At 37.8% G+C, this 25,455-nt stretch overlaps 2 protein-coding genes and 4 non-coding genes across 7 annotated transcripts; 2 read left to right on the top strand and 4 right to left on the bottom strand.

Annotated features, from left to right (window-relative positions):
• Positions 1 to 501: 501 nt before the first annotated feature.
• trnav-cac (transfer RNA valine (anticodon CAC)) lies at positions 502 to 574 on the bottom strand. Its single transcript has one exon. It is a non-coding gene; the product is annotated as a tRNA-Val (tRNA).
• A 1,400-nt stretch (positions 575 to 1,974) lies between these two features.
• On the top strand, positions 1,975 to 2,047 carry trnaf-gaa (transfer RNA phenylalanine (anticodon GAA)). The gene has a single exon. It is a non-coding gene; the product is annotated as a tRNA-Phe (tRNA).
• A 310-nt stretch (positions 2,048 to 2,357) lies between these two features.
• On the top strand, positions 2,358 to 2,430 carry trnav-cac (transfer RNA valine (anticodon CAC)). Its single transcript has one exon. It is a non-coding gene; the product is annotated as a tRNA-Val (tRNA).
• A 206-nt stretch (positions 2,431 to 2,636) lies between these two features.
• On the bottom strand, positions 2,637 to 12,370 carry tbc1d25 (TBC1 domain family, member 25). Of its 2 annotated transcripts, none has more exons than XM_066644727.1 (7): positions 12,197 to 12,370; positions 10,722 to 10,831; positions 8,483 to 8,637; positions 7,912 to 8,036; positions 7,397 to 7,585; positions 6,255 to 6,530; positions 2,637 to 6,135 (listed from the first exon to the last, which is right to left on the bottom strand). In XM_066644727.1, exons 1-7 carry the CDS (start codon positions 12,239 to 12,241, stop codon positions 4,450 to 4,452), a joined length of 2,586 nt encoding a protein of 861 aa, XP_066500824.1. In that variant the 5' UTR covers positions 12,242 to 12,370; the 3' UTR covers positions 2,637 to 4,449. The 2 variants fall into 2 exon arrangements, with proteins under 2 accessions (XP_066500824.1, XP_066500823.1); XM_066644726.1 differs by having other exon boundaries at positions 2,638 to 6,135; positions 7,855 to 8,036.
• An 864-nt stretch (positions 12,371 to 13,234) lies between these two features.
• On the bottom strand, positions 13,235 to 13,306 carry trnah-gug (transfer RNA histidin (anticodon GUG)). The gene has a single exon. It is a non-coding gene; the product is annotated as a tRNA-His (tRNA).
• A 971-nt stretch (positions 13,307 to 14,277) lies between these two features.
• On the bottom strand, positions 14,278 to 25,041 carry nt5dc2 (5'-nucleotidase domain containing 2). The gene is made up of 14 exons (XM_066643714.1): positions 24,586 to 25,041; positions 24,014 to 24,198; positions 23,720 to 23,794; positions 23,556 to 23,611; positions 23,027 to 23,120; positions 22,341 to 22,469; positions 20,338 to 20,398; positions 19,115 to 19,217; positions 18,754 to 18,855; positions 18,537 to 18,618; positions 17,360 to 17,446; positions 16,330 to 16,470; positions 15,891 to 15,955; positions 14,278 to 15,352 (listed from the first exon to the last, which is right to left on the bottom strand). The coding sequence occupies exons 1-14, from the start codon at positions 24,944 to 24,946 to the stop codon at positions 15,091 to 15,093; spliced, it is 1,803 nt and encodes a 600-aa protein (XP_066499811.1). The 5' UTR covers positions 24,947 to 25,041; the 3' UTR covers positions 14,278 to 15,090.
• Between the last annotated feature and the right edge of the window lie 414 nt (positions 25,042 to 25,455).

The following is a 25,455-nucleotide window of genomic DNA, read 5'->3' as shown; positions in this document are numbered from 1 at the left end:
AAATAGACCCACATGCATGTTATAGTTCGATATCAATTCAAGTTTGGTTGTATTCTATAGTAAATATATCAGAGAATAGTCTGAGGTTGAACACAGGCCATCAACCAGTCTCCTTTAACCTGGAGGGCAGTCTCCTTTAACCACAGAAGAAGAACAGATTCTGTTAAGTTATGTTATGATAAGGTGCACTCACACTTACATCTACAAGATGCTAAATTCATATGTGCTGCCAGGTTGAGAAACCCACACGAACAATATTAAGACAGCTTTTCAATTGCTTTTGACATCTAAAGAATATGGTGAAACTGGTCTTTACAACCTTTACAACGTAGTTACAACCAGGGTTGTGGGCACCAAAAAAATAGGTTGTCACAATGTAACCGAGTTTGGTGGATTTTAATGAACCTATTTTAAATATTATGGTATTGTTTCCAACCTTAAATCTTGTCAAAGCTCTATTTATATTAATAGATAAATAGGAAATAAAACGCAAAGAAAGGATGTTTCCGCCCGGTTTCGAACCGGGGACCTTTCGCGTGTGAGGCGAACGTGATAACCACTACACTACGGAAACAGTTATCTAAACGGTCTATTTGTGTATTTTTGAAAAGCGCTTAAAACACAAGTTGTGGCTAATTGAGGAAACTATTAATTAATTCATGATCAAATACACGAGGAGTTGTATCTATGAAACCGCACCAAGTAGCTAGGTACTTTAAAGACTAACACTGTTAATCATTGGGTATTTAGTTTTTTCTAAAGACAGTACTAAAGCCTGGTCAACTGTTAAAATAACAACCTCAAACGAAATGCTTGCTGGTCAAGGTTGCGCACTATTTCCATTTTAACTCTAGTCAAGCTATCCGCACTTTGGAAATTGACGGTCAAGCTAGCCGCGCTTCAAATCCGAATGCACGTATAGGCGCGTCATTACGGTTTCTCATTGCGGAGAACACCACATCCGCTTTGGGACAGATAGAGAATCTCAAACCCACGTTTGAGCAGCGATGTCTCTGTTACTAAATAAATGCACGCAATGCTAAAATGGACTAATATTAACAAGCCAATAGGAATATATTTAGTTTTAAATCACTTTAAAGAGGCAAAACACGCATTGATTATTTCATATATTTACGCATTTTTTACTTTTCTATAAACACTTAATTGGCTTTGAATGGTAATCTTGGTGGAAATGTAGAAATAGAGATTACATTTAACTGTCATTAAACAGAGGGACCTCACTGTATAATATTCTCATGAATTTATACTGAATACAGTATGTATTTAATATGACTTTATGAGAAAAGTACACAGTGAAATTCTGTCAAAATCATACAGTTGACAGTCTTAAGGTCCCTCTGTTTAATGACAGTGGAATGGTTTAGGCATTATGGGTAGTTTTTGAAAAATCCATATTGGTAGGTATTCAGTATAAATTCATCTCTATTTCTATTAAAATAATTCTATCTCTATTAAAATCTCTATTTCTACATTTCCACCAAGATTACCATTCAAAGCCAATTAAGTGTTTATAGAAAAGTAAAAAATACGTAAATATATGAAATAATCAATGTGTGTTTTGCCTCTTCAAAAGTGATTTAAAACGAAATATATTCTTAATGGCTTGTTAATTTTAGTCCATTTTAGCATTGCGTGCATTTATTTAGTAACAGAGGCATCGCTGCTCAAACGTGGGTTTGAGATTCTCTATCTGTCCCAAAGCGGATGTGGAGTTCGCCGTAATAAAAAACCGTAATGACGCGCCTATACGTGCATTCGGATTTGAAGCGCGGCTGGCTTGACCGTCAATTTCCAAAGGGCGGATAGCTTGACCCCAGTTCCATACTAGCCTAAGCTGTAAGGCTAATTTTCTGAATTTACCTGTTTATGTAACACCACATTTGCCCATGATGCATGTACGTATGTGTATTTATGGAACAGGTATAAAACCTGTAAGACCTTTGTTACACCACAGCCGAAATAGCTCAGTTGGGAGAGCGTTAGACTGAAGATCTAAAGGTCCCTGGTTCGATCCCGGGTTTCGGCATTTTGTTTTAACAACTTTAAGTAGACAAGACTCAATAACATACGTGTTAGATCCGTTCTATATTTTAAACTACAGATATATAAAAGTTTGTTGCCTCGCTCATTATTCATATTTAAAAAAATAAATATAAATAGATATAAAATGCACAGTTCACGTTGTTTGTAATTAATAATTAATCTGAACTTTATTCTTGTAAACACACGTTTACACGTGAAACACAAATAGTGAAACGCACGCAATTTGTCCATTTTTCCCGTGCCTTAAAAATGATCCCAGTATTATCAATTTTCAAAAAAAAAAACAGTAACAAGTTTCCGTAGTGTAGTGGTTATCACGTTCGCCTCACACGCGAAAGGTCCCCGGTTCGAAACCGGGCGGAAACATTGTATTTTTATATTTCTAAACCCTCATTATGAAATTGTGCTAGTGCCGCTAATCCTGGACAAGCTGGTTTTCAAACATACCATCCTCACATTCTGCTTCTGTTTCTGCAAGAAACTATTAATTATTTATAAATATGCCATTTTAAAAATCGATTTAATTCAAAACAAGCTCTCAAAAATAATGGAAAATCAAATATATTTCATAATCAAACAATCCCAAACTGTAGCAAAGATACAGCTTATTGTTGCAGTTTGTTCCTTTAGTTTACACAGCAAAATTAAAGAAGACTAACCTTGTCCACAAAAAAAAAAACAGCTGTTACCACACTTTGATTATTACTGAATTATTTCTTTTTACATACCTTGTTTAAACACAGCTGGCATCATGGTAAATGCTAGGGAAATTGGTAAACTAGAATTTTGAACAGAATATTTTCTTTTTTTATTTTCTTGTTTTTAAAAAGTGCCCTGTTTTGGCATTAATGAAGTAATAAATAAACATGCCAGTATTTGATCTAGGTATTATTTGGTGGGTTTAAAGGGTAGTTTTTTTCACTGGTAACTACAGGATATCTTTAACACATTTATTCATTACATAAAAGTTTATTTAGTTCCAGATTGTACAGTAATTTTCCATTTGCTTGATTTTTTTTTCCTTTACATTAGATCACATATCATAGGAACAGCATAATAAAAGACATCAGTCTAAAGTAAAAGTACTGTAAATGTGGGTATGGCTAGCACTCAGTCCAGCAAACCACGCTGTGGGAATAATTTAGTGTTCAAGCAAAGAAATATAAATACACAATGAATTAAACAACTATGACCAGAACGGTTGCAATTTCAAGGAAAATTCCTTTGGTCCATGTGCAAGATGTATTTTAGGACTTCTAGTAAGAAAAAAGTACACTTCGTTTTAAGACATGTAAAGAATTCCAGTTCAGTATTTAAAAAACAAACAAACAAACAAACAAAAAACCTTTATAATATACTAGAAGTGTAGAACCTGTAACGGAAGGTAATGAATTTGTAGCATATTTGATAATGATCCTTCAAAAAAATATTTAGGAAATGGCCCATAATATTTACATGTGCTTTTGAAGAAAGAAAAATATTAATGATGAAAGTTTTTCATTTAGGTTGAATGAATAAAGACCAAATCCTTCAAAGAAAAGAGGCACTTCTGCACAAAATTGAGTGGCAAAAATTGGGTGGACATCCATTTGATTACACTATATTGCAGGACATATGTTTGATGACAAATATTACATTACTAATCCCAGTGGTAGCATCTGTCAACATTTCTGCTGGATAAGCCTACACAAATACTTAAAATGTGTCAGTAGACCATTTGACAGTTTCTGAGCAATTTAATTTCTTTTCCACAGTAAATGAGTCTGGCTTTATGGATCTTGATCATTCAAGAGTCTATGAAGGCCTACCCTCAGAACACAGAAATTGTGGTAAAACTGACCAATAATGCACCTGTAAATCAGATGTTTAAAAATACACCTATTAGGGTCTTGAATAAACATCAACAAAGTGAATATTTAATAAACTGAGGCAATAGTCTACAGATTTGTATTAACCAGATAGCAGCTCAGTTTTGTTTTGTTGGAAAACATCCAGCATTATATTTGCTGTTAAAAGTCTCTCCAGTATTTCTTGCTGCCCTTTTTTCTAAGCTTTTATTTACACAGTTTAATGTGAAAAAAACTGGCCATGTCCACTGAAGGTCAAAAGATAAAGTGCAAGTTAAAGTAAATAATATACAGTACAATGAGTAGCACACGTGTAGAAGAAAAACCTTAAAGGCTGTAAGATATGATAAAAATACTGTGTGCAAAATCTTACACAATAAGTGAGGCTAGGGAAAGATGCACTGGTTTAGCTTTGGTTTGCCACATAAAAACAAACAAACAAAAAAACCATAAAAGCATATGAAGAGCTCTAAAGCAGCCTACCACTTGCCTTTGTTTACTCGGTGGAGAAAACCGATGGAGGTGTAGCTGAAATTAATCAGGAGGAGGGCAAGAGGGTGGTAGGGGTTGTGGGGGAGGGGATAGTATTGGCCAAGTTATAGGTAGAGTTTGGGGAGGTGGACATTGCCGGTTGTAAATTAGAAAAGGTGGGTCTAGTGGGGCTATGTGGTGAGGTTCCAGCTGTGGTGGGGGAGTCCAAGCTGACCTCATCCCCTTCTTCAGAGTCCCACACCTCACTCTGCAAATAATCAGCAAACAAGGCCTTGGCACGCTGAAGAATGCGCCCAAGATTGTGCCTACGGACCAAGCGATCAAAATGCATGGCCAGCTCATTGTAATCCAGGCTGTTTTTTATGATGTGGTCACGATGTTCCAACAAGATGGAGAGGCACAGGAACAACATGAACGGATTTCCCTTCCCAAACTCTTGAGGAGGTGGAAGGGAACAAGGTTTAATACCAGCAGCCTCTGGTTTGTTGGTGTTTGGTGAGTTCATTCCCGTACCTGCAGGTTTGCATGGTGATGGAAGGTTGCTGGAGAATGCTTTAGGCAGAGATGGGGATTTGCCAAAAGACAATACAGGAGACGAGAGCAGGGAGCGATTGTAGCCAAGCGAGGGAGAGGAAACTCCTGACTTGCCTGTGGGGGTTGATGGCGAGTGTGCTCCAGTTCCATTAGATACAACAGTTGTGGATGCATATCTCCCTAATGCTTTCTCAGGAGACAATTTTGATGTTGGGACATCTGGAGAAGCCGTTCTCCAACTGGACATTGAAGGAGATGTTGCTGAAGACTGAGAGGAGCCATTCTTCCAGTTGGTTAGAGATGAAGGAAGAGGGGATACCATTTGGCTGTTAGGAGAGCTCCTCTCCATTTCAGGAGATGAAAGTTTATCTGTGCTGCTTATCAAAGGCTGCCTCTCTCCTGGATCATCCTCACTGTCCTCTGTAGACTGACGGACAGTTAGAGGCAACGTTGAATATGCAGACTGAAACTTGACTGGAGATAAAGTGGGATCGGAGGGGTCATTTTCATTCATCTCAAAACTGTCCTCATTCCGGGCACTGTAGTATTTGAACTCTCCAAAACTTGACTGCTTTTGAAGTGGAGGGGCCGGGGCAGGGGCATCACACTTGCCCACGTGTGGAACACTGTACTCTACTTCACCCTCCATCTGAACCTCCTTCTCCTCTTTCTTCTCTACCTCTAAATTAAGACAGTGTCCTCCGTCTGCCTCTTCGCGAGATGGCCTAAGCATATGGCGTCTTCGTTGTCTCTCAGTCTGTTCTTTCTCCAGTTCATCGTTAACTGAGATTTTTTGGCCAATCTCAAGGCTTGGGGGTTGATCTGCTTCTAGTGGTGGGCCAAGAAGCTCAACTTCAGTCTCTGGAGGATCTGGAGGTAGAGAGCTCCAGGTCACCTCCAGCATCCTTAGGGCATCATCAAAAGCAAACTCCCGCTTCAGCTCAAGAAGTAGCCAGCGGTAACAAAAGAACAGATCATCCGCACCTTTGGACACCAGATAGGTGTAAAACTCAGGGTCTGAATACTGCAAAAGCAACTTGAGATGTTGGAACTTTACAGACATAAGTTGTCCATCTGGGCGGAAGTTGCCTTCTAGGCGCTTCATGATGCCACAAAAGCAGATGAAAGCATGTGCTTCATTGTCCATAACAGCAAGGATTGGAGAGGCAATATCACTCATGCCTTGACAATAAGACACCTATGAAAATTAAACAGAATACTTATGTCAGCATAGACAATTAAATGTACTTCCTATAAAGACTTCAGGAAAACATTAATTTTATTAACTGGAAACAATGTAAAATTTAGACTGCATACCTGTGGATGTGTGATAGCGAAGGTAGTTAGCAAGTCTGTCAGAGCTGTTAGATGGGGGCTGTCCTCTGAGCCAGCATAATATGGATGTGCTCGGTCTGTTCGAAGCACGTCCTTTAGCACATTGCCTCTAATGAACTCCAAATCCTCGGGGCTAACTCTCGCTGTCCACTCACGTTTCAGCTGGTCATATTCTCTTGTCTTCTTCTTCATGTAGTCCATTCTCTCCTGTCCTGTCAAACCATCTGGGTACACATTCAGAAGGTACCGCCACACTACCTGTTATGGAAAAAAAGGAAGAAAAGGACAAAAGAATATTTTTTTGCATTCCTTGCAATGAAATGTTTTAAAACTGACAATTACATGTTTTACAATGTCAAGAAAGTTTCCCCATTATGAAGCTGAGGTCAGAAGCACATTTCACAAATGAGGATGGAGCAGGATATTGTGAAATTTTGCGGCAAAATATAAATTCAAGAATGGACCAATAATTTTTTTGCATGGATAGGTTGAGTTTTGCCATTTTAAACTGTTTTAAAACAACCGTTCTCTGAAAGAACTTTAGGTATTTTAGGTATTTCACCCCCTAAAATGTGCAACATGAGAAGGCTCAGGAAGTCTTCATAAATCTCTGCACAGAAAGGGCAAAGTCAAAATTCCCAAATGAAGTCCTGTGGCCTCCACTGCGTTTAACTTCTGTTGTGATATCCCCAAATGAGCTCTGAGGTATTTTGAAATACCATTTACAATAAACACTGTTCATGAATGAATTTCACAAATACAAGCAAGTATCACTTAGTTTCTGTGCTCTTAAACAAAGCTACAATATATCCTGACTGCATTTTGTTGCCTTGTATTTGTACTGCAATTACAACAAAGTTAAATCCATCTATCAACAAGGTATATGTACATATATGCACATATGACACCATTTTTTTTCTGGGATGATCAAGCTTATTTTAATAAAGTGACTAAACCGGGTTCTCTACAAGAGCATGACTGTATAATCACAAATATCTTTGAACATATTTTTGCATAACCTTCAGTAATTCCTTCATTAGCATATATTCATCCATTACTATATATCTGGGTTATCATTGGTTCTGTGTATGATGTAAACATATACATTTCCATTTTTAACAAACCTTGCGTAAGGATGGTTCAACTCCACCATGATAGATGCGTAATCGTAGCTCTTCTGGTTTTGTGAGCTGGCCCTGGCTGTTTAGGTAGCTGTGGAACTCTGCATCATTAAGTGGAGGCTTAAACGGTTTAACTTCTTCACCATAGGACCAGCTCAAGGCCTGCTGCACCCTAGACAGAGTCTTACCCATCTGAATGTGAGAGAGAGAGAGAAAAAAAAACAACAGTAGCAATGAGCTAGATGGCAAACATAGCATTCAGTAAGTGATTCATACAATTTAAACTTTCCTTAATGTTTATTGAGCTGATGGACAAATTGTTCAATATAAAAAGGCACCATGCTGTTTCCCAAAATGATAGTTGCAATCATAAACTACACACAGCAATTTAAGACTTTATAGCATATTTCTTTGGGAAACTGCCTTTGGTTATTGTATGATTGCATTAGGAGAAGAGGAACCTGACTGAACGCAGCAGAGACTGGCTGGTAAAACAGCTGGCTGACAGGATCAGTAACCTGGGACAGCAGTGACTGGGGGAAAGGGAGAGCAGTGGATGCCAGCGACCTCTTCTCCCCCTGTAGTTGATCAGAGCCAATCACATCCTTTGGACTGATAATGTCCCAGTCCTCAAGCACTGGACCTGGTAGAACAGGCAACACACAGAAATGCTGAGACCATGTGACCTGCAAGAATTCCAGCAAGAATCTACACTGCCTGGCATGAGTGAGCAATAAGGAACTAACCTATAAGCCCATCTAAATATCTGGTTAATGAAACATGCACACAGGCACCATCAATATCCATAATGTGCTTAAAAGTTTATCATTGCATCGATTACTGTGATAATGACAGCAAATAGTTATAACATTTACTGCCTGGTTTAAAGACATGCTGGAAAATGGACTCATAACTAGGTAAAACAAACTACAGCCTTATCCTACACACAATCCTCTCAATTGGAACTTTTCAGTATTTAGTTACCATGTATCTACCACACTTTCTTTCTTTCTTTCTTTCTCCAGAGTTGCTTTAGTCTCAGTTGTTTCCTAAGACTAATGTGATGGTATAAAGAAAGTGTGTACTTACTGTCTTCTGAAGGCTTGATGTCCATCTTAAGCTGGAGGTAAGGCTTAGCTGCACTAACAAATGCTGCATCTAAATCCCAGTCAGACAGGAGTGAAAGGTAGACCTCCACACCTCCTCGATCACGAGACAAATAACTAATTCCAAAATTACGTCTTCTGTAAATGAAAACAATATATATATTGCATTTCAATCCATGTGTCTATCACAAGACCTTATTCCTTTATACATGCATTACTGAGGTTAGTGTGTGTGTGTGTGTGTTATATACAGTCAAGCCCGAAATTATTCATACCCCAGACAAATTTTGACTTAAATTTACTTTTATTCAACCAGCAATTTTATTTTTGACCCGAAACGACACAGGCATCTCCCAGGAGATAATACAATGATGTACTAGAGGCATCATTGTGGAAAAAAATATTTCTCAGCTTTTATTCACATTTGAACAAAAATGGCGTGTCCAAAATTATTCATACCCTTTGCAAACTGTCACAGTCTATGGGGAAATTCCAAAGTTCTATACCATTCCAAATAGTTCAAGCTCTTTTAAAGCATCCTAATTACCCTGATTCATTGGGAACAGCTGTTTTAATCAACTCAACAGGTGAAAAACAGCAGATCGCTGCAGTTGGTTTGTGGACAGTCATGGCTAAGACAAAGGAGCTCACTAAGGTGTGCATTGTGGCTGCTCACAAGTCAGGAAAAGGCTATAAGGCCATATCAAAAATTTTCAAGTTCCAGTGGCTACAGTGCAAAGTATTATTAAAAATACAAGAAGTTCTGCACTGTGGAAAATCTCAGAAGATGTGGTCGGAAGCCAAAAGTGACACCTGTGCTGGCCAGGAGGATAGTGAGAGAGGTGAAGAAAATTATCAGCACCAAGGCCATCCAGGTGAATCTGGGCTCTGCTGGTGGCAACATCTCAAGGCAGACAGTCCAACGGACACTGCACACGGCTGGGTTCCACGGACGCAGACCAAGGAGGACGCCACTTCTCCAGAAAAGGCACACAAAAACCTGCTTGACCTTTGCAAGTGCTCATCTGGACAAAGAAGAAGACTTCTGGTCTTTCTGTTTTATGGTCAGATGAAACAAAAATTGAATTGTTTGGCCACAATGATGTGTCCTTCATTTGGCGTAAAAAAGTAGAAGCCTTCAACCCTAAGAACACCATACCCACTGTCAAACATGGTGGTGGGAACCTAATGTTTTGGGGGTGTTTTTCAGCCAATTGACCAGGGAACTTGATAGCAGTAAATGGCACCACGAAAAAAGAGCAATACATCAAGATTTTCAACAATATCATCAGGCAGTCTGCAGAGAAACTTGGCCTTGGGAACCAGTGAACATTTCAGCACAACAACGACCCAAAACACACAGCAAAAGTGGTGAAGAAATGGTTAGCAGACAAAAATATTAACGTTTTGCAGTGGCCCAGCCAGAGTCCTGTCTTGAATCCAATTGAGAATCTGTGGAGGGAGTTAAAGATCAGGGTGATGGCAAGGAGACCCTCCAACCTCAAAGAGTTGGAGCTCATTGCTAAAGATCAATGGGCAAAAATACCAGTGGAGACATGCAAAAAGCTGGTCAGCAATTACAGGAAGCGTTTGATTGCTGTAATAGCCAATAAAGGCTTTTCTATTAATTATTGAGAAGGGTATGAATAATTTTGGACACGCCATTTTTGTTCAAATTTGAATAAAAGCTGAGAAATATTTTTTTCCACAATGATGCCTCGAGTACATCACCGTATTATCTCCTGGGAGATGCCTGTGTCGTTTCGGGTCAAAAATAAAATTGCTGGTTGAATAAAAGTAAATTTAAGTAAAAATTTGCCTGGGGTATGAATAATTTCGGGCTTGACTGTATATATATATATATAAAAATGAAAAACAATTTAAAATAATGTATTACCAAAACAAACACACAAAAATAAAAAATAGCTGGGTAATGCTGTAGTGTTCAATAAAATAATTCATATATGGAACAAATAAATACTATTCGCACTTCATTCTAAAAACATTTTCCTGCCAGCTAGAAAACTTAATTTCTCAAAGTTTACTCAGCTGTTAAGTCCGCTAAATTTGCTGTGGCTAATGGTTAACTTAACTCACTTTAGATGCCCTTAATTTCACTATACAGGCATTGTATATTCAAATGGTAACCTTGTATTTAGAACCACATTTATAAAACGAATTATACTAGCATTTCATACTTTTTTCATTATAAAGACACTCACCCATTGAGCTCAAAAGCTCGGATGAGGATGTGCTGCAAAACCTCCAGAGACGTTATTTGTGGATCAACTGCAAATGAGCGAAACTCAACTGGCAGCAGTCCTTCACATTTCTGTAAAAAGATAACAGGTGGACAGCTACTGATTGAAGGTCCAAGAAAAAAAAAAAAATACTGACTGACCTTAAAAGGGGACATATGACACCCTTTGTCCTTGAAAATTTGGATATATATTTTGGTCGAAATACCACAAATAACAAACAACATGGCACTGTTCTCCTGCTGACTAAAACAGCCTTGTTCTGAATGAGTGGTTTAGTGATGGTTCCTTTAAATGAAAACGAGCCACAGCTCAGTTCATCGCAAGGCACCCAGGAATTAGCAGTGAGAATTTTCCTCATGTGGTTTCCTGAGAATTAAAGCCGTTTTGTCTGATGTCTGAAAAATAGGGTTTTGACACATCTGCCTTCAGCACCTAATGCATTTATCCAGCACAACAGCTCAACACTTTACATAAAATCCTTGTATATTTTTTATCCATCATGAGCTTTATTGTTGGTTCACATTTAATGGATTTAAATGAAGAATTTAAATGAAACATTTTCTTATCACTATTAATGATATGTCTTAATGTCTACAGCGATACACATTGCTATTGTTTCATTGCCAAAGCCTAGTGTGTACCTTAAAGCGTGTGTACCTGGGATTACACCTTAGAGCCCCTCTAAACTGACACTGTCAATGCCAGCATTTTCAAATTATGTGAAACAAAACAGGTCTTTTTCCAAAAACAATGTAAATATAGCTACTGTTTTTGACCATAAAAACCATGTACTCAAAACAACTTGAATTGTGGCTTAGTTTCCTTATATGGACTGTGTGAAATGCAGAGTGGAGATAATGTTATCTGTCCTTTAATTAAAAATTAGTTTTGTCACTGTTTTTTGAGCAGCGCTGAAATATATCTAAGAGTTTTAAGACTCAGCGCGAAATCTGGTATAAAAATAACGGGTTTAAACAACGAAGATGACAGCTGCTATGTAGAGGACGATATTTATTGAAATAAAGGGAACGTTTTGACGGCCGTCAGCAAACCACAAAAATAAAACAAACAGCTGCGGCGGAGTAAGCGCCTTTGTTTATAATGAAGCTGCCGCTGTTAGTTAGCTAACGTTATTTCCCCGTGGTCGCCACCATGTAACGGCTGCACTATTTATACTGGGACGGTAACGTTAAACGTGACAAAGAAAAATGACAAATTTCCGCCTCGTTCAGCTTTATTTAAACGTGGCCGCGTCTACCTCGACGTGGACCCGGTCGGGCTGGGAGTGTGTTTAACGGGTATGTGAAGAAAAGACAGTACTTTTGGATGGATTTTCTCGCTGTCTCGACTGTAGTTCAGTGTCTCCGGGTACCGTCCGACGCTCTGTTATTGTCTGTTATTCGCTAGCTACCCTCTCCCCCATCTCTCTCGCTCACCTTGACTTTGACTCGAACCACCCCCCTCTCCTCCTCGGCTGACATGGCGGGGGTCCCCTCCCGAAACCTGGCTCAAGAATCCTTCGCCTTCATCCACAAACACAAATTGGTAACGTGGCCAAACCAAGTCAAACCGACGGTTCACGAATTCGCTACTCTCCGCAGTTCTGACAGAAAAAAACCGTCAGAGAGCACAGCCAAAAGACCACACTTCAAAATAAAAGCAGGTGTAAAGAGAACAAACCGTTGAATATTTTCCCATTCCTCCCTAAACCTTAAACATGCGTCTTTAAAGAATCCGGAAAATGTCTAAATATCAATAATATTTATTACTGCAACGCAACGAATGATATTTATTGTCCAGACCTTTATTAAGCTGAAGGGATGCTGACAATCCACATGTTTGCTTTTTGCTTTCATGACAGCCTGACGTCACCAGAGGGCTCGCGCAGTGCATGACATCATATGTCCATTACGTCATTTGAGCTGCAAGTCGTAAGTATCAACATTAATATGGAGCTATTTAACTGAGCTACTTTTTTAATTGTAAGTGTTTACAAACATTGCATAACAACAATTAAAAATATTATTCATAATGTGCTCACTTTGTAGGACACCAAGCATTCATCAGCCCAAGGAAATGTTCTATATGTGACATTGCTTTGTTTTTTAAATGTTCTTGGCTTAATAATAAAAATGATGACAAGTTGGAGTGGGCGGTGTAACCAACAGAACAGAAAAAAACACATCAGGAATTAACTCAGTGTTCATGATAAAAGAAAATATAATCTGCAAAGTACAAATTACATCGAAAGGCTGAGCTCGTCACTGTATGTCCACTTCTGCCTGTAATAATTTATTTTTATAACTTAATACTGTGCGCAGCACTGGGCTTATATATATATATATATATATATATATATGTATATATATATACATATATATATATATATATATAGCATAGATGTTAAAGTAAATAATAACCCAGTCTTATTGTAAATTCGATATAGATTTAAATTTTTTAAAAACATTTTACCCTGCCGTGACCCGGATTCGAACCGGGGTTGCTGCGGCCACAACGCAGAGTACTAACCACTATACGATCACGGCGAGCTAGCGGGCTGCTGGAGAAGTAGGGCCCCGAAACACCACTAGTTCATTCAGATCGAACAAACGTTTCTCATACAAGTTTATAGAGTTGAATATTCTAGAAATATGTAGTGCAGCAGCAATGCTCTGTATTGGTAAAGATGATTTGGAGACTTATGTCTATTCCGTTTATTTTTGTTACCTTGTTTATGTTGTGCTCATCGTCAGAGCCTCAGTCATTAAATAAGTTTTTAATAAAGTAGCACTAGCTGGCTGCTACCCAGTTCCCTTCAGCACATGTCTTAGCTATGTTTTGACCATTAAAACAGGCAAGTATATTAATATATCAATATATTTATAATCAATATATTTGTCACATAATAATGATAATATTTAAAACAGGTCTTGGATATATTTGATTGATATTGATAATTCATTTATAAAGAAACATACAATGAAAGATGCATTTATAGTTTTGTAATATAATGTTATTAGGGGTCTATGATATATTTTATAATATATTGAGATTCTAGCATACAACACAATATCTTGAACTAAGATAGTCCTGATTCCTCCTATAAAGCTCACCATCTGAAAAACAAGTTTCACAATGATAAAGTGCTAAATTTGAGGGGATGAGAAATATCAGTTTTCAGAGCCCCATTAAAATGTAATGTAATTTGTAATCAGCAGAACTGAATGGCATGCAGGGTAGATTTGGGTTTTCCTCTAAATTGCTATTTATTCAGGATAAAAATAGCAGGCCATTTACTTTATCATTTACCATACTGTACTACATGGGACATTATTCTTTTATTTTTTATTTTCATTTGATTGATTTATTCAATCCATGTGTCTATCACAAGATCTTATTCCTTTATTTATTCCGCTAATACAGGTATCAGTTGTCAGAGGTGGAAGTTTCTTTTTTTTTCCCCCTCTTCTCTCCAAACCTCTCACATTATTTTATATGCGTAGTTGTAAATTAATAGTGAGTTGTGGAATGTTGTTTTTTTAAACCGACTAAAAGAAAAATTTTAGTTTTCATTTATTCATTTTTACAAACCAGTACAAAGGCTTTGCAGAGATTTTCAATATGCAAACAGATGCTTGTTCAGATGTTTCAGCGCCACAATCAGTAAACATTTTGCTCTCTTTGGCAAAGATTACTTCATGTAATTTGAAAGTACAGGATTATTCTACTTTGTTATCACCATCTTTGTCTGCTTGTCTTTACTTAGCTTTGCCTGTAAATATGTTCCCCTTGCTCTTGTAACAGACTAATTTATTACATATGTACCTTGCAATACAAAAATGAAATGAACAGGTAAACAGACTTTACCAAATGCTACCATTCTCCTACAACCCACATACATAGCTTTTCTGGATTTAAGAACAATGCAAATGCATCAGATGATGGAGGAGAAAAAAAGAAAAAAAACATTTGCTGCTCTCTTCAAAGGCAGTTTTCAGTTCCTTCAACAAACTCTTACCATCCAACCTGTGAAAGGCTTGTAAACACGAAGAATGCAATGTAACAGAAGTTCCAAATTGTGGTGTAGTATATCCAGGACACTAATTGCAAAAGCCCCATCACCTTTTCTATCTAAATAAGTACTTCAGCACTAAATACAGGGCAGCCTCAAATGGAATCTTGTTAGCAGAAATCATTGTGAGTGAGATTTGTTTCCTGCACACATCCATGACACAACCCTGATTTGAGTCACTCACACTTGTGAGATTGGGAATGTCTGTAATTCAGTTTACATTTGTGCGGTATACAACAGCGACTAAGGCAGCTGGACTTAGCGAATGTGAGCCATCTCCTCCAGGAAAGGCGTCTTCATGCAGCCTGTGCAGAGCTGGTCCATCCAGAGTGGGGCTTCGTGCTGCAGGGGCGTCCGGCGTGGGTAGAAAGTGTACGATAGGTCATAGTTCAGCAGGCAGCTGATCGAGGCCATGTACAGGTCAGAGAAGCGGCACAGACGCCTAGAGAAGTACGTAGGGTTGTGGCACGTACGAAAGATGCTGCCAAACTGGGGGTTAAACAGGTTCTTTGTGACAGCGCTGAGAAAAGGAAAAATAAAGCAGAAGCTCCTTAATAGTTGCACTGTTTACTCAAATAACATATCTGACTGACGATTTAAAATAATTCACTGATTTAACAACAACAAAACTTTATTACGAAAGTGATCAACGCCATCTAGAAGGGAATACATTTTGGATTTATTGTAATGTATGTTCTCTAACTTTCTAAAAGGCTTGTGAATCAGGTAATCCTATGCCAAAAAATGCTAACTGACAGTGAAAGATTGGGATATCAGATTACACACACACACACACACACACACAGTATTTAAATACTGAGATATCAAATGAGTTATAAATCATGATGAATAATCATAAATGCATTATATGTCATTTAATTCTGATTCTCAAAATCATAAGCCATCTGGCTTCTTTCTCATTTTATCCTAAATTTCCCCTGCTAGCAAACACACTTACATAGCATAACATACACAGACAAACATGTTTTCTAGTGACTTTCAATCATATCCATCATAAGCACATTCATTCCCTTGCTTTGAACGTTGAGGCCACTTACCGAAGCTCTTCCCTCTCTTTTAGCCAGTCCTGCAACACCTTTTTGGACTCAGGATCTCGATATAGCTGAGTCAGAGATAAAGAAACATTAAGAACCATGGTTCAAAGAACTGCTGGCAAAGCACTTGTTATATGAGAGAGACCCTGTCATAGCAAAGGAATGTCTAAACCAGAAGAGGCGTAAAATAGCTGTTAGAACATAGAACTGTTGATGGTAATCAATATATAGCGTCTAGAGTTTAACCAAGATTGTATGCCCCAATTATGTAAAGGGCCACTTGTACATTGAATTTATTTAAAACTGTCATTCCATTAACAGTAAATTGCACATTTCACAAGGTGGATAATTTAATTAGTAGCAGATTAATAAAAAGATCCCCAAAATCACTCAGTATGTCTAAATTTGTAATTAGTAAGACTGATTAAGGTGCAGCATGTACCTGCATGCGCTCCAGAAGACCAGTGAGAGCTTGCAGCCACGTGAGGCTCTGCGCATACTGCTCTGTGTTCACCACCTTCGTCTCCACCTCCAGTTCAGGAACAATCGCTCCTGTCCTCCAGCCATGACGCAGCATCAAGTCCTATAGATATATTTCTCACTATTAGATTTACGTTTTATATTCAACTCAACAGCCCAAAATCTCTCATAAAACAAGTGTCTCCATCTTAAAATTTGAGAAATTCATTTTAATTCAATTCAATTAATTCCTATTAATACACAAGTTAATAAGAACCACTGTGCTCTTCGTGAAATAAATAATTATTGGTACATATATAACATGCCAAACTGCCCGGCAGGAGATAGGTTAACTACAACTACGTAGTTGTTTTTAAAATGATGCGTCCAAACAAAAAATAAATAAAAAATTGCACAAGACACCCCCCCCATTTGCCAAGCTTGGGCAGAACCCTGGTCTAATATGTTGACCTCAGTGGCGTTATCGACTAAACCACACCAACCACATGCACTTTCAAAATAAAACATAAACCAACGGAAATATTATTAAAGAAGGAAAAAAATACCAAGTATAAATGGCTTTATTATTTTATTCAACACATTTACTTCACCTTAGAAGTAAAAATATAAGAAATAAGCGAGGATCCTGGACCCATGTATCAGTGACGTTCGTAAATAAAGGGATGTTCCACCCAATTGTGTCAGGGAGTAGAGGCCCAGGCATTTGAGTCTAAAATGTTAATATGTTTCCATTATACCCTATGATAAAATACTAATAAAGGCTAACAGAATATAATTGATTTTTCTGATTTTGGGCTTCAAATTATTCAAATAAGAGCAATACGTGAAAGTCTTTACAAATCTGGTGAGACTTTAGGTAAAAGCAATATCACCACAGTGCTACTATAAAATAATTACACTTGGACGCACTCTGAAGCTGTGCCACAGGTCACGGAGGACTGTGCATATTTGCTGACATGGTGCAAACAAAGGCAAATATGAGAATGACTCACAGCCAAGTCGCTGTAAAGATGGTCCCCAAAATAGAGCACTTTGGAGCCTCGCCAGCCAGTTAGCTTCAAAAAATCCACAAGGTTTCCCTGAAATGAGAGGAAAGAACAACATTTCTGAGTGCTCAACGCTCTGGACTGTTAATTGAGTCTGTTGTTGACTGTGAAACACAAGGGTGTTAATGGTGGTGCGCAAATCTTCAAATCTGTAAAACAATACCTTTGACAACATAGCAACAAAACAACTATGACCAAACGATTGGCAATGGCTTGCTGTTAAAAGAGTGCTAGAGGCTATTTTCAGGTCAGTCAGGTAACCCCCACCCAGAAAGGAATCTGGAACAAGTCTTCAATAAAATCTTTAAAGCACAAAAGTGACAAATGGGGTTGAGCCTGTAAAAACATGAACAAAGGCCCCTCAAAAGGCACCTGATTAATAAGGTTTAGGGGCTCTGTAAGTTCCAGAATATCCAGTCTCGTAGGTGCCCAGGGAACTGTTAGGAAAATTAACTGCCAGGACGTGGCTAATTACAATAACAAAAGAAAGACCTCTCCACAGGAAGCAGGCAGAAGCCATTCCTACTTTAGAAAAAAACATCAATGAGCTGCAGTGTGGCATCAAAAACATTCCCACTGAGGTCATTCATTTCAGGTTAAGGAAAAGGCCTGCACAACAGACTCCTCTGGAGTGTGTTAAATTGATTTGTTTAACTGGAAGTTGAAGTGATATTTCTCCCTCAATTTTCTCAAAAATGTACATTCTAAGGTTTTAGTTAGCAAGTCATACCAGATCAGTGATGGGGAAAATGCATAGAGCCCCACCTCCAAATAAACTGGTTTCACAAAATAAACTAAATAATTAAAAAAATAACACAGTCCCACGTCCAAATACACTCTTCAACTGTGAATATAATACATGAACAAACTGCTTTACAACACTGCCTCTGTATGAGCAAGGCAGATTGAAACTAGTCATCAATGACTCAAGGTAAATGACGTACATTAAGTGGTAAAATATCACTACAGTACAATGCAGCTGAACGTGTGGAGTGCCACGAATTGGGCAACATTCAGATTTGACGAACAATAACTTGAGTCTACAAAATTCCACACCCTTACAGTGTCACAAAATGCACAACCTTAAACATGCCTAAGCAAAACACATCTACAGTACAATTACCTGCTTGTAGATCTGCCCTTTGTACAAACTCTTGATCTTGTCCCACTGAAGGTCTCCATTACTATCCAAACGTCTGAAAGGCCTTTTAAGAAGACACATTGAGAAAGCAGTTAGTGATGTTGTAAAAATGCAAGCAAATACGTTAAATATGTAAATACAGATAAGTTTAAAGAAATGTCTCAAAATGTTTGCATAAAGTTGTCAGAAAAACTCTTACTTTACACAGTCATTAAAAAAATGTGGTTTGTCTGCTTGTACGATGATGACGTCAAAGAAATCTCGCCAATCTTTTCCCACCATGTACTTCATGCCTTTGTCCCTGAAAAGGTATAGGCAAAATGAATATAGGCACATGCACCATGAATAACAGAATAAATTCTACAAAAAACATATATATTTTGTCAGGGTATGTGAGAAATGAGAATTATTCATATTGTAATACACTATGATATTTGCACATAGAGTCAAGCTGTTGGCTTAAGCTTAAAAAGCTCTAACACGTCAGCACTTGCGGCAACATACTCAAAGCAACAAAAGGGAGGAAAAAAAACCCTTTTTAAAATAAATAAATAACTCACACAAAACTAAAGGGGCTGTTGGTAATAAGGAAGAGTTTCTTTCCATGGCTGGCCAACCGATGCAGCACAGCGTATGTCTCATCTCCTCTGAGGATATATTTCTCTGGGGAGGAAAAAGAGGAAAAAAAGGAAATGAAAATATTTCTGCTAAGGGCTGCGTTTTTGTAAGAAGTAAGCATTCCTTAGGGATGTCACAGTTCAGATATTTTTTGGCCTCTCTGTAGAATGTATTTGTTAATGTAATTGTTAAGCAGAAAGATGTGCGTGACAAAATGTGCATGGCAAATGGAAGAACATGCACAGTAACTTAACTTTCTCCAAAGACAATGCATTGCATAACTTCAGTGTTGCTCAGAATAACAAAATAGGCAAAATGACGGCACAAGGCTCAATCAAATACATGGTAGTAGCTTATTTTCTGTTTTGCTAAGATTTGGTTTTCACCACTGGCAAATGAAAACGGCATCATCTTCAAGTATTCTTCAGTATATATGTTAAAAACACTTGGCCTTGGCCTAAAATAACCACTGGACTGTGATCAAATCACTTTAATCCCTGGAGTGGTGGGGCGTCTTGCCACAGTGAATTAATTGTATCCTGATTTGTACAGCAGGAACAGCACTGTACCACAATACTAGGTGTAATGGTTTAATATTTACAGTATTTACAATATCACAATACCTATCTAACAAGACAAACAAGTCAAGTTAAAACAGCATTATTTGGAATGTTGTTCTGATATTAACTTAGTTCCTAAAAAACTTTAGTAATCAGTCCAATCAATTTTACATTATTTCATATATAATATTATATTTTTAAAATAGTTGATTTGAATCAATACTAACAGGAAAGCTCCATCTACAGTGAAGACATGATTACCCTGCTCTCAGGAAACCTGGTTTCACGGTGCATTTACAAATGTTATATTTATACAAGTTACATAAGTTCTATATGTTTATACAAGACAAAAAAAAGAAAAGAACATTCCACTTCAAATGATCTTAATTGCACTGGTTTCCTTGAGCAAAAAAAAAAAACAGCACAGGGTTTGGGCTTGTTCAAATCAGAGTTTGTTTATACCTCACAAACAATTTTTGACTACCACATTCTCCAGATGTTGTCTACAGAAGGCTTACTGCCAGGTGTGTATATATATATATATATATATATATATATATATATATATATCAGAAATGCTGTCAAAAAATATGCTGAATTCTTACCTAAATCTTGCATTATCCACTTATACATGTACCCCTTGATGTGTACCATTGCAATGGCATCCTGTGGAAACATTCAGTGCATTAGACTTAATGATGTCATTGATGAACTTTGATACAATTATTCACACATTTAGAGTCTTCATAGACTCCATTGCTTTATTTATCATTTTACATTCAGGTATGTCTAAAAGAGAATAAACAGGCATTACAAAATAAATAAATGAAGATATAACATGCAAATAATGTAACATTCAAAAACTATAACCACCAAAGTTCTCTCTTCCTCTGCACAGTCTGAAAATGTGCTTTCAAAACTGAGGGCTACTTTAGACCTACTTTTGACACCCTGCCAGATTTTTTCTTCCCTTTTCACATGCCTCCAGGCGTGGACTGTACAGTATGTTCTGGTACAAACCTCATACAGTCCCTTTCAAAGTAAACTATGCAAGAAATCATGATAAATGCAGTGAAATGCAGATAATTGCTTGTTGAGCTGAATATTGTTTTAAGTTACTGACTTCTGATCAAATTTGGCAGTAGCAATGAGCAAACAGCATTAAGACACTCAACTGGGTTTGGTCAAACATTTTTTTAACTTGCTGTTGTTCAGTGGGAGTGTAGGAAGATCTGTCAGCAAGATGGGGGGAGGGATAAGGGAAAAAAAAAAAAAGACGACTTCAATCCAGCTCAAGCCCACAGTGCACACTAAGCATTAAAAACAAACAAAGTCACCCTGGAACCCATTCAGGACCACTGGGAACTTGTCAGAAAGAAGGACTGTTTGTTAGCATTATTCAGGGAAAGTGATTGAGGTTTAGAACAGGAGTTCTCTCTTGTCAGAGAGACCTTTTTAAATGGTCCTCACCTATTTCCATTAAATAGTGCTAGTAATCAAAGACACAATAACTGATATTTGGGGCAGATATTCATTTACCATGAATGTGTTAAATTCTATAAGATTGCAATTCTTTCAACTTAAATTACCATATCAGCTGGAGGCTGGCATGTGAGGATCAGCAGGAGCCACTTGTGATCAGAGACCGAGTTGGGGGTGGGGGAGGTCCCTGTATGTTCCCATTGTTTTGCTGTACACATGATCTAGCATGTTCTGCCCCTTGCCAGTATGGAAACATGCTGGTAAAATCTGGGGAGAATTTTCTTCAGATTTATGTGGTTTAAATCTTTGGAATCATGAAGACTCAGGTTTCTTGTTCTAAAGCATCTCACTGCTTCATAAAGAAACAGAATAAATCACAATTCTTGGCCTAAATAGTGGATATGGCACTTTTTCAATATACAGAAGCATTCATACACAAATTACTGTTCAAATAGACCACAGTCCTCCTCCTCTAGGCATCCTGAATGCCCCGTTTCTGTCTGCTCGGAAGCATATTAGCCCATCTACATGCACAGCCAAGTCAGGAATGTTTCCTGAAACCCCTTTTCCATCAGTATTAAAATGCAGTATTCCTGCTACTCGTGCTATGAAGCCATTCTGACCCTGAGCAAGTCTACTTTGTTGACAAGCAACTGAAAACTTTTTAAAATGATCTCCTATAGCTGCAAAACACTGTATCTTCCTACTATTACTAACAGTTCTTCATGGTTTTGCCAATGCAATAGGGGTAGTATGGGTCCTGTGACAGGTAGGTCAAAGGAAAACACTAAATAAAAGGAATAAAGTAACCTGTGTTGACCAGAAGAAGCTCTAACACCTACCACACAGTCATGACTGACTTCGGAGGCTTGTTTGCATAGTTGATCATAGGCGTATTCACAAAGGATATAGTTGTATATGCCATGCTTACACTTCTACAGATTTTTGGATCTGATATGTGCATAGATAACAAAAAAAAAACCTGGACAAATTGTACATGGAATAATGAACCCTAATTAGTCTGAAGTCACCAATTTCAAATATCTGTACAATCAGATATGAAAGTACACATTAAAGTTGATATATACACTGTAGCTAAAGCTTAAAGGATAAAGAATCTACTTACAGATACATCTTTGTAGAGGTGCACAGGGTCATATTCTATGTCATTAGAGATGAAGTAGTCATTTGCAACAGCCAAAAGTGTCATCTCTGGGATGGAAAACACGTCCATGAACTGTTTCATCTTTGGACCCTGAAGCAAAAACACATAAAAACATTCTATTACACCCCACATTTTACATATTTTCTGACCTCTTTAATAGGAGCGGAAAGTCCTGATGACTCTGATTCCTGTAAAAAGAGTAGCTGTGATGAGTTTACACTGAACACACTATTTAAGTAAACAAAACAGACCCTACATTTTATTCGGGCCAGTTTTTCTGCATTTCACTCTGCCTCTCCTAAAATGCTATGAAACACATGAACAATAAAACATGCACTGCTTCATAGTCTACACATTATAAAACAATAAATTATGTCTAAGGAATAATGTTTGATAATTAAACAAATATACTACTGGTAAAAAGTATTATATCCTTGCAATCTGTTCATATGAGAAAGTCAAGAGGGAAAGTACTAAAGGAAACTGCACATAGGGTGGTGCCACTTTGTCTCCATCCGGGACCTTTTCAGTAATCAAGGAGCACAATGTATGTAAATAAATCCATGTAAACACTTTAATTTGTGAGACAATGTTATTGTGCTAACAAAAACTTTCATTCACAGATAAGAGACAAGCAAAACATTAACCTTGCCGTAGAAGCCGCTGACTTGGTGGAGAGGGACGTGGTTGGAACCTCCATAAAACTGCATAACCTCCTCATCTGGAACAGGCTTCAGACCCCTTTGGAGAAAGCAACTCAATTAGGGGTCTGAACCTTCATTATATGCCCAATTATGAGCATAATATTTCATATTTTAGTATAAATTTAGGTTTCTTTGCAACCAAAGGTTTTTTTTTCCAAATACGAAGCACTTTGCTAAGATCCTCTAGGATTTCTCTTGTTAAGTTTGTTTAAATAACAGAACTTAAGGTGCCTACATAAAGAGGATTACAGGTTGTTTATACTGGAATAGTGTGTGGACATCAAAAGATGTCATTTGGAACTTGTTTCAAATTAAGTTAGAGCAGAGTAGTTTACCGCTGGTAACAGAAGGAAAATGCAGTTAAAATGGTTTGAAGATTCCTTCAAGTAAATAACTAATTAACGTCCCTCATTTAATTATAACTCTATACTAATTTAGAGTGAATTGCTACAAATATAACTGATTAACTTACCTGTATACTGTTCCCATCTGAATATAATGGAAAGCATCTATTTTCATCAGGAGGCCCTAAGTCAAAGAAAAACAATCTTATCACTTATCAAACTGTCCTCTTTCAATTTTTTAACAAAAATTAAACATTCAATTACTACAAACATCAGCTCATAATATATTCACCTTTTGGATGTCATAATGAAGACCCCGAGTGGCAAAGTTGGGGAGGTAATTGTATTTGTTGATCCCTTGTGGATACTGCAAAAGAAATCAAAGGATTGCCACATTAGGACTGCTCCATATTCAACATCATGGCTAAATAAAAAAGGACACAGTCAGGGAAAACATGAGATCATCGTTTATTCAAGAATAGCCACGGTCTAACACTCTAAACATTTATATTTCACTGTAGAGAGCTCACAGACAACTTAAAAGTCTTCTTAAAAATGTACATAATATTTGTTAACATAGCCACACCTTGTAGTGCTCTATGAGAAACTGTCGTGCTTTGTTGTAGATCATCTCATTCAAAGAGTTGGAGTAGAGGGCAAGGGTGTAATCATAGTCGAAGCCATAGATGTCCACCTCATCCAAGTTCACCTCATTGTTGGCATAAATGGTGGAAGGATTTAGTAGGTTGCAGACACCAGGAGGAATCAAATCTGAGGAAGAAATGGGCATGCGTGTCAACTTCTGTATTTCTCTACATCTGTACTCTCAGTTTTCCTAGACATAAACAACATGACAGTGGCCTGAAAAAAGCATTAACCAGGGTAAGGAGGTTAAAAGCTTTGTTACTCTCCAGTTAAAAAGTATAAAGCTGTAAATTAAATTGTTTGCAAATGCCAAAAACTCTTACATTTAAAATATCCAAACTATGCATGAGATATTTTACTTAAGGTAAAGAGAACATTTAAAAAAGACGTTTTATCCAAGTGACCACAGGCCCCTCAATTCACTAGCCTTTTTTTCTCTGTGGAAGTTAACAGTGAGAACATTTGTCATCCAGTCCGCTGTTGTGAATAATAAGTGAATAAAGTCAGACTCACCGTGGACAAGTCGTTTCATTTCGTTGTATCTGGCCCATAAGTACGTTTTATGATCTATCTGAGGAGCAGTGGAAGAGAAAGCTCTACCGGAGTTTTTGAGACTTTCCTCTCCTCTGAGTTTCCCCACTCCGTGGAGCCTGTGGACTGAAGCCCCGCCGTGTGAGCTGGGGTTGATGGGTGCTCTGCTGCTGTTGTTCTTAGCTTCTTTGCAGCATTTATTCTCGCTCGGAGCCCCGCAGCTCGATGCAAAACCTCCGCAAGCGAAAGCAGGGATGTTTAAATTTGCACACAAAGGTGCGCTGCTTCTGTTGGTTTTCTGCCACAGAGAACGGCTGAAATTACAAAATATTTTGCGAGACATTTTTCCTAAGTGCGCTGCCGTTCAGTCGTACTTGTTTATGAAGTGCTCTCGCTCCGTCCCTTCCCCCAAGAGCGCGCTAGCACAACGTTGATGAGGCTATCACTGAATCGACTCTTTGAATCAATTATTTTAGGTGAAAATTGAGAACCGACTCCTCCTTAACTTCCATATTCTATATTTTTTAAATCCGCCGTCCTGTAATTAACTTAACCCTTAAAATATGCCATTCAAACTCATTGCATTTTATCTGAATGACATATTTAGAAGATAATGCCTTAAAACTGGCTCACAATCCACTTGTGTCTGTGTATGTGAATAAGCCAAAGGTTCCCACCTCTATCTGAACTTACCCCTCTGCTGCTAGCCTGCAGATTTAAAGTTCTAATTCAAGAGGAAAGGACTGGTTTCTTAGGTTTGTGATTTAGGAAACGTTGTCCGTCTAAATTCATCCCTTTTGAACACCTCATTTTGAAATCATAAATGCTCAGTGATGACGCCGAAAACTTTTA

Source organism: Hoplias malabaricus, chromosome 14 (genome assembly GCF_029633855.1).
Source record: "Hoplias malabaricus isolate fHopMal1 chromosome 14, fHopMal1.hap1, whole genome shotgun sequence".
Taxonomy (NCBI): Eukaryota; Metazoa; Chordata; class Actinopteri; order Characiformes; family Erythrinidae; genus Hoplias; species Hoplias malabaricus.
This window is presented reverse-complemented; position numbering and strand designations above follow the sequence as displayed.

Excerpts from the sequence above, each read along its gene's own strand:
- tbc1d25 (XM_066644726.1), bottom strand. The coding sequence starts at position 12,241 with ATGTCAGCCGAGGAGGAGAGGGGGGTGGTTCGAGTCAAAGTCAAG. Across the intron at positions 7,586-7,854 it reads TCTCTGCTGCGTTCAGTCAG|ATGGGTAAGACTCTGTCTAG; the intron begins GTTCCTCTTCTC and ends TCTCACATTCAG. Across the intron at positions 6,136-6,254 it reads TCGCTATCACACATCCACAG|GTGTCTTATTGTCAAGGCAT; the intron begins GTATGCAGTCTA and ends TAATTTTCATAG.
- nt5dc2 (XM_066643714.1), bottom strand. The coding sequence starts at position 24,946 with ATGTCTCGCAAAATATTTTGTAATTTCAGCCGTTCTCTGTGGCAGAAA. Across the intron at positions 24,199-24,585 it reads AATGAAACGACTTGTCCACG|ATTTGATTCCTCCTGGTGTC; the intron begins GTGAGTCTGACT and ends TTTCTTCCTCAG. Across the intron at positions 23,121-23,555 it reads CAGATGGGAACAGTATACAG|GGGTCTGAAGCCTGTTCCAG; the intron begins GTAAGTTAATCA and ends CTTTCTCCAAAG.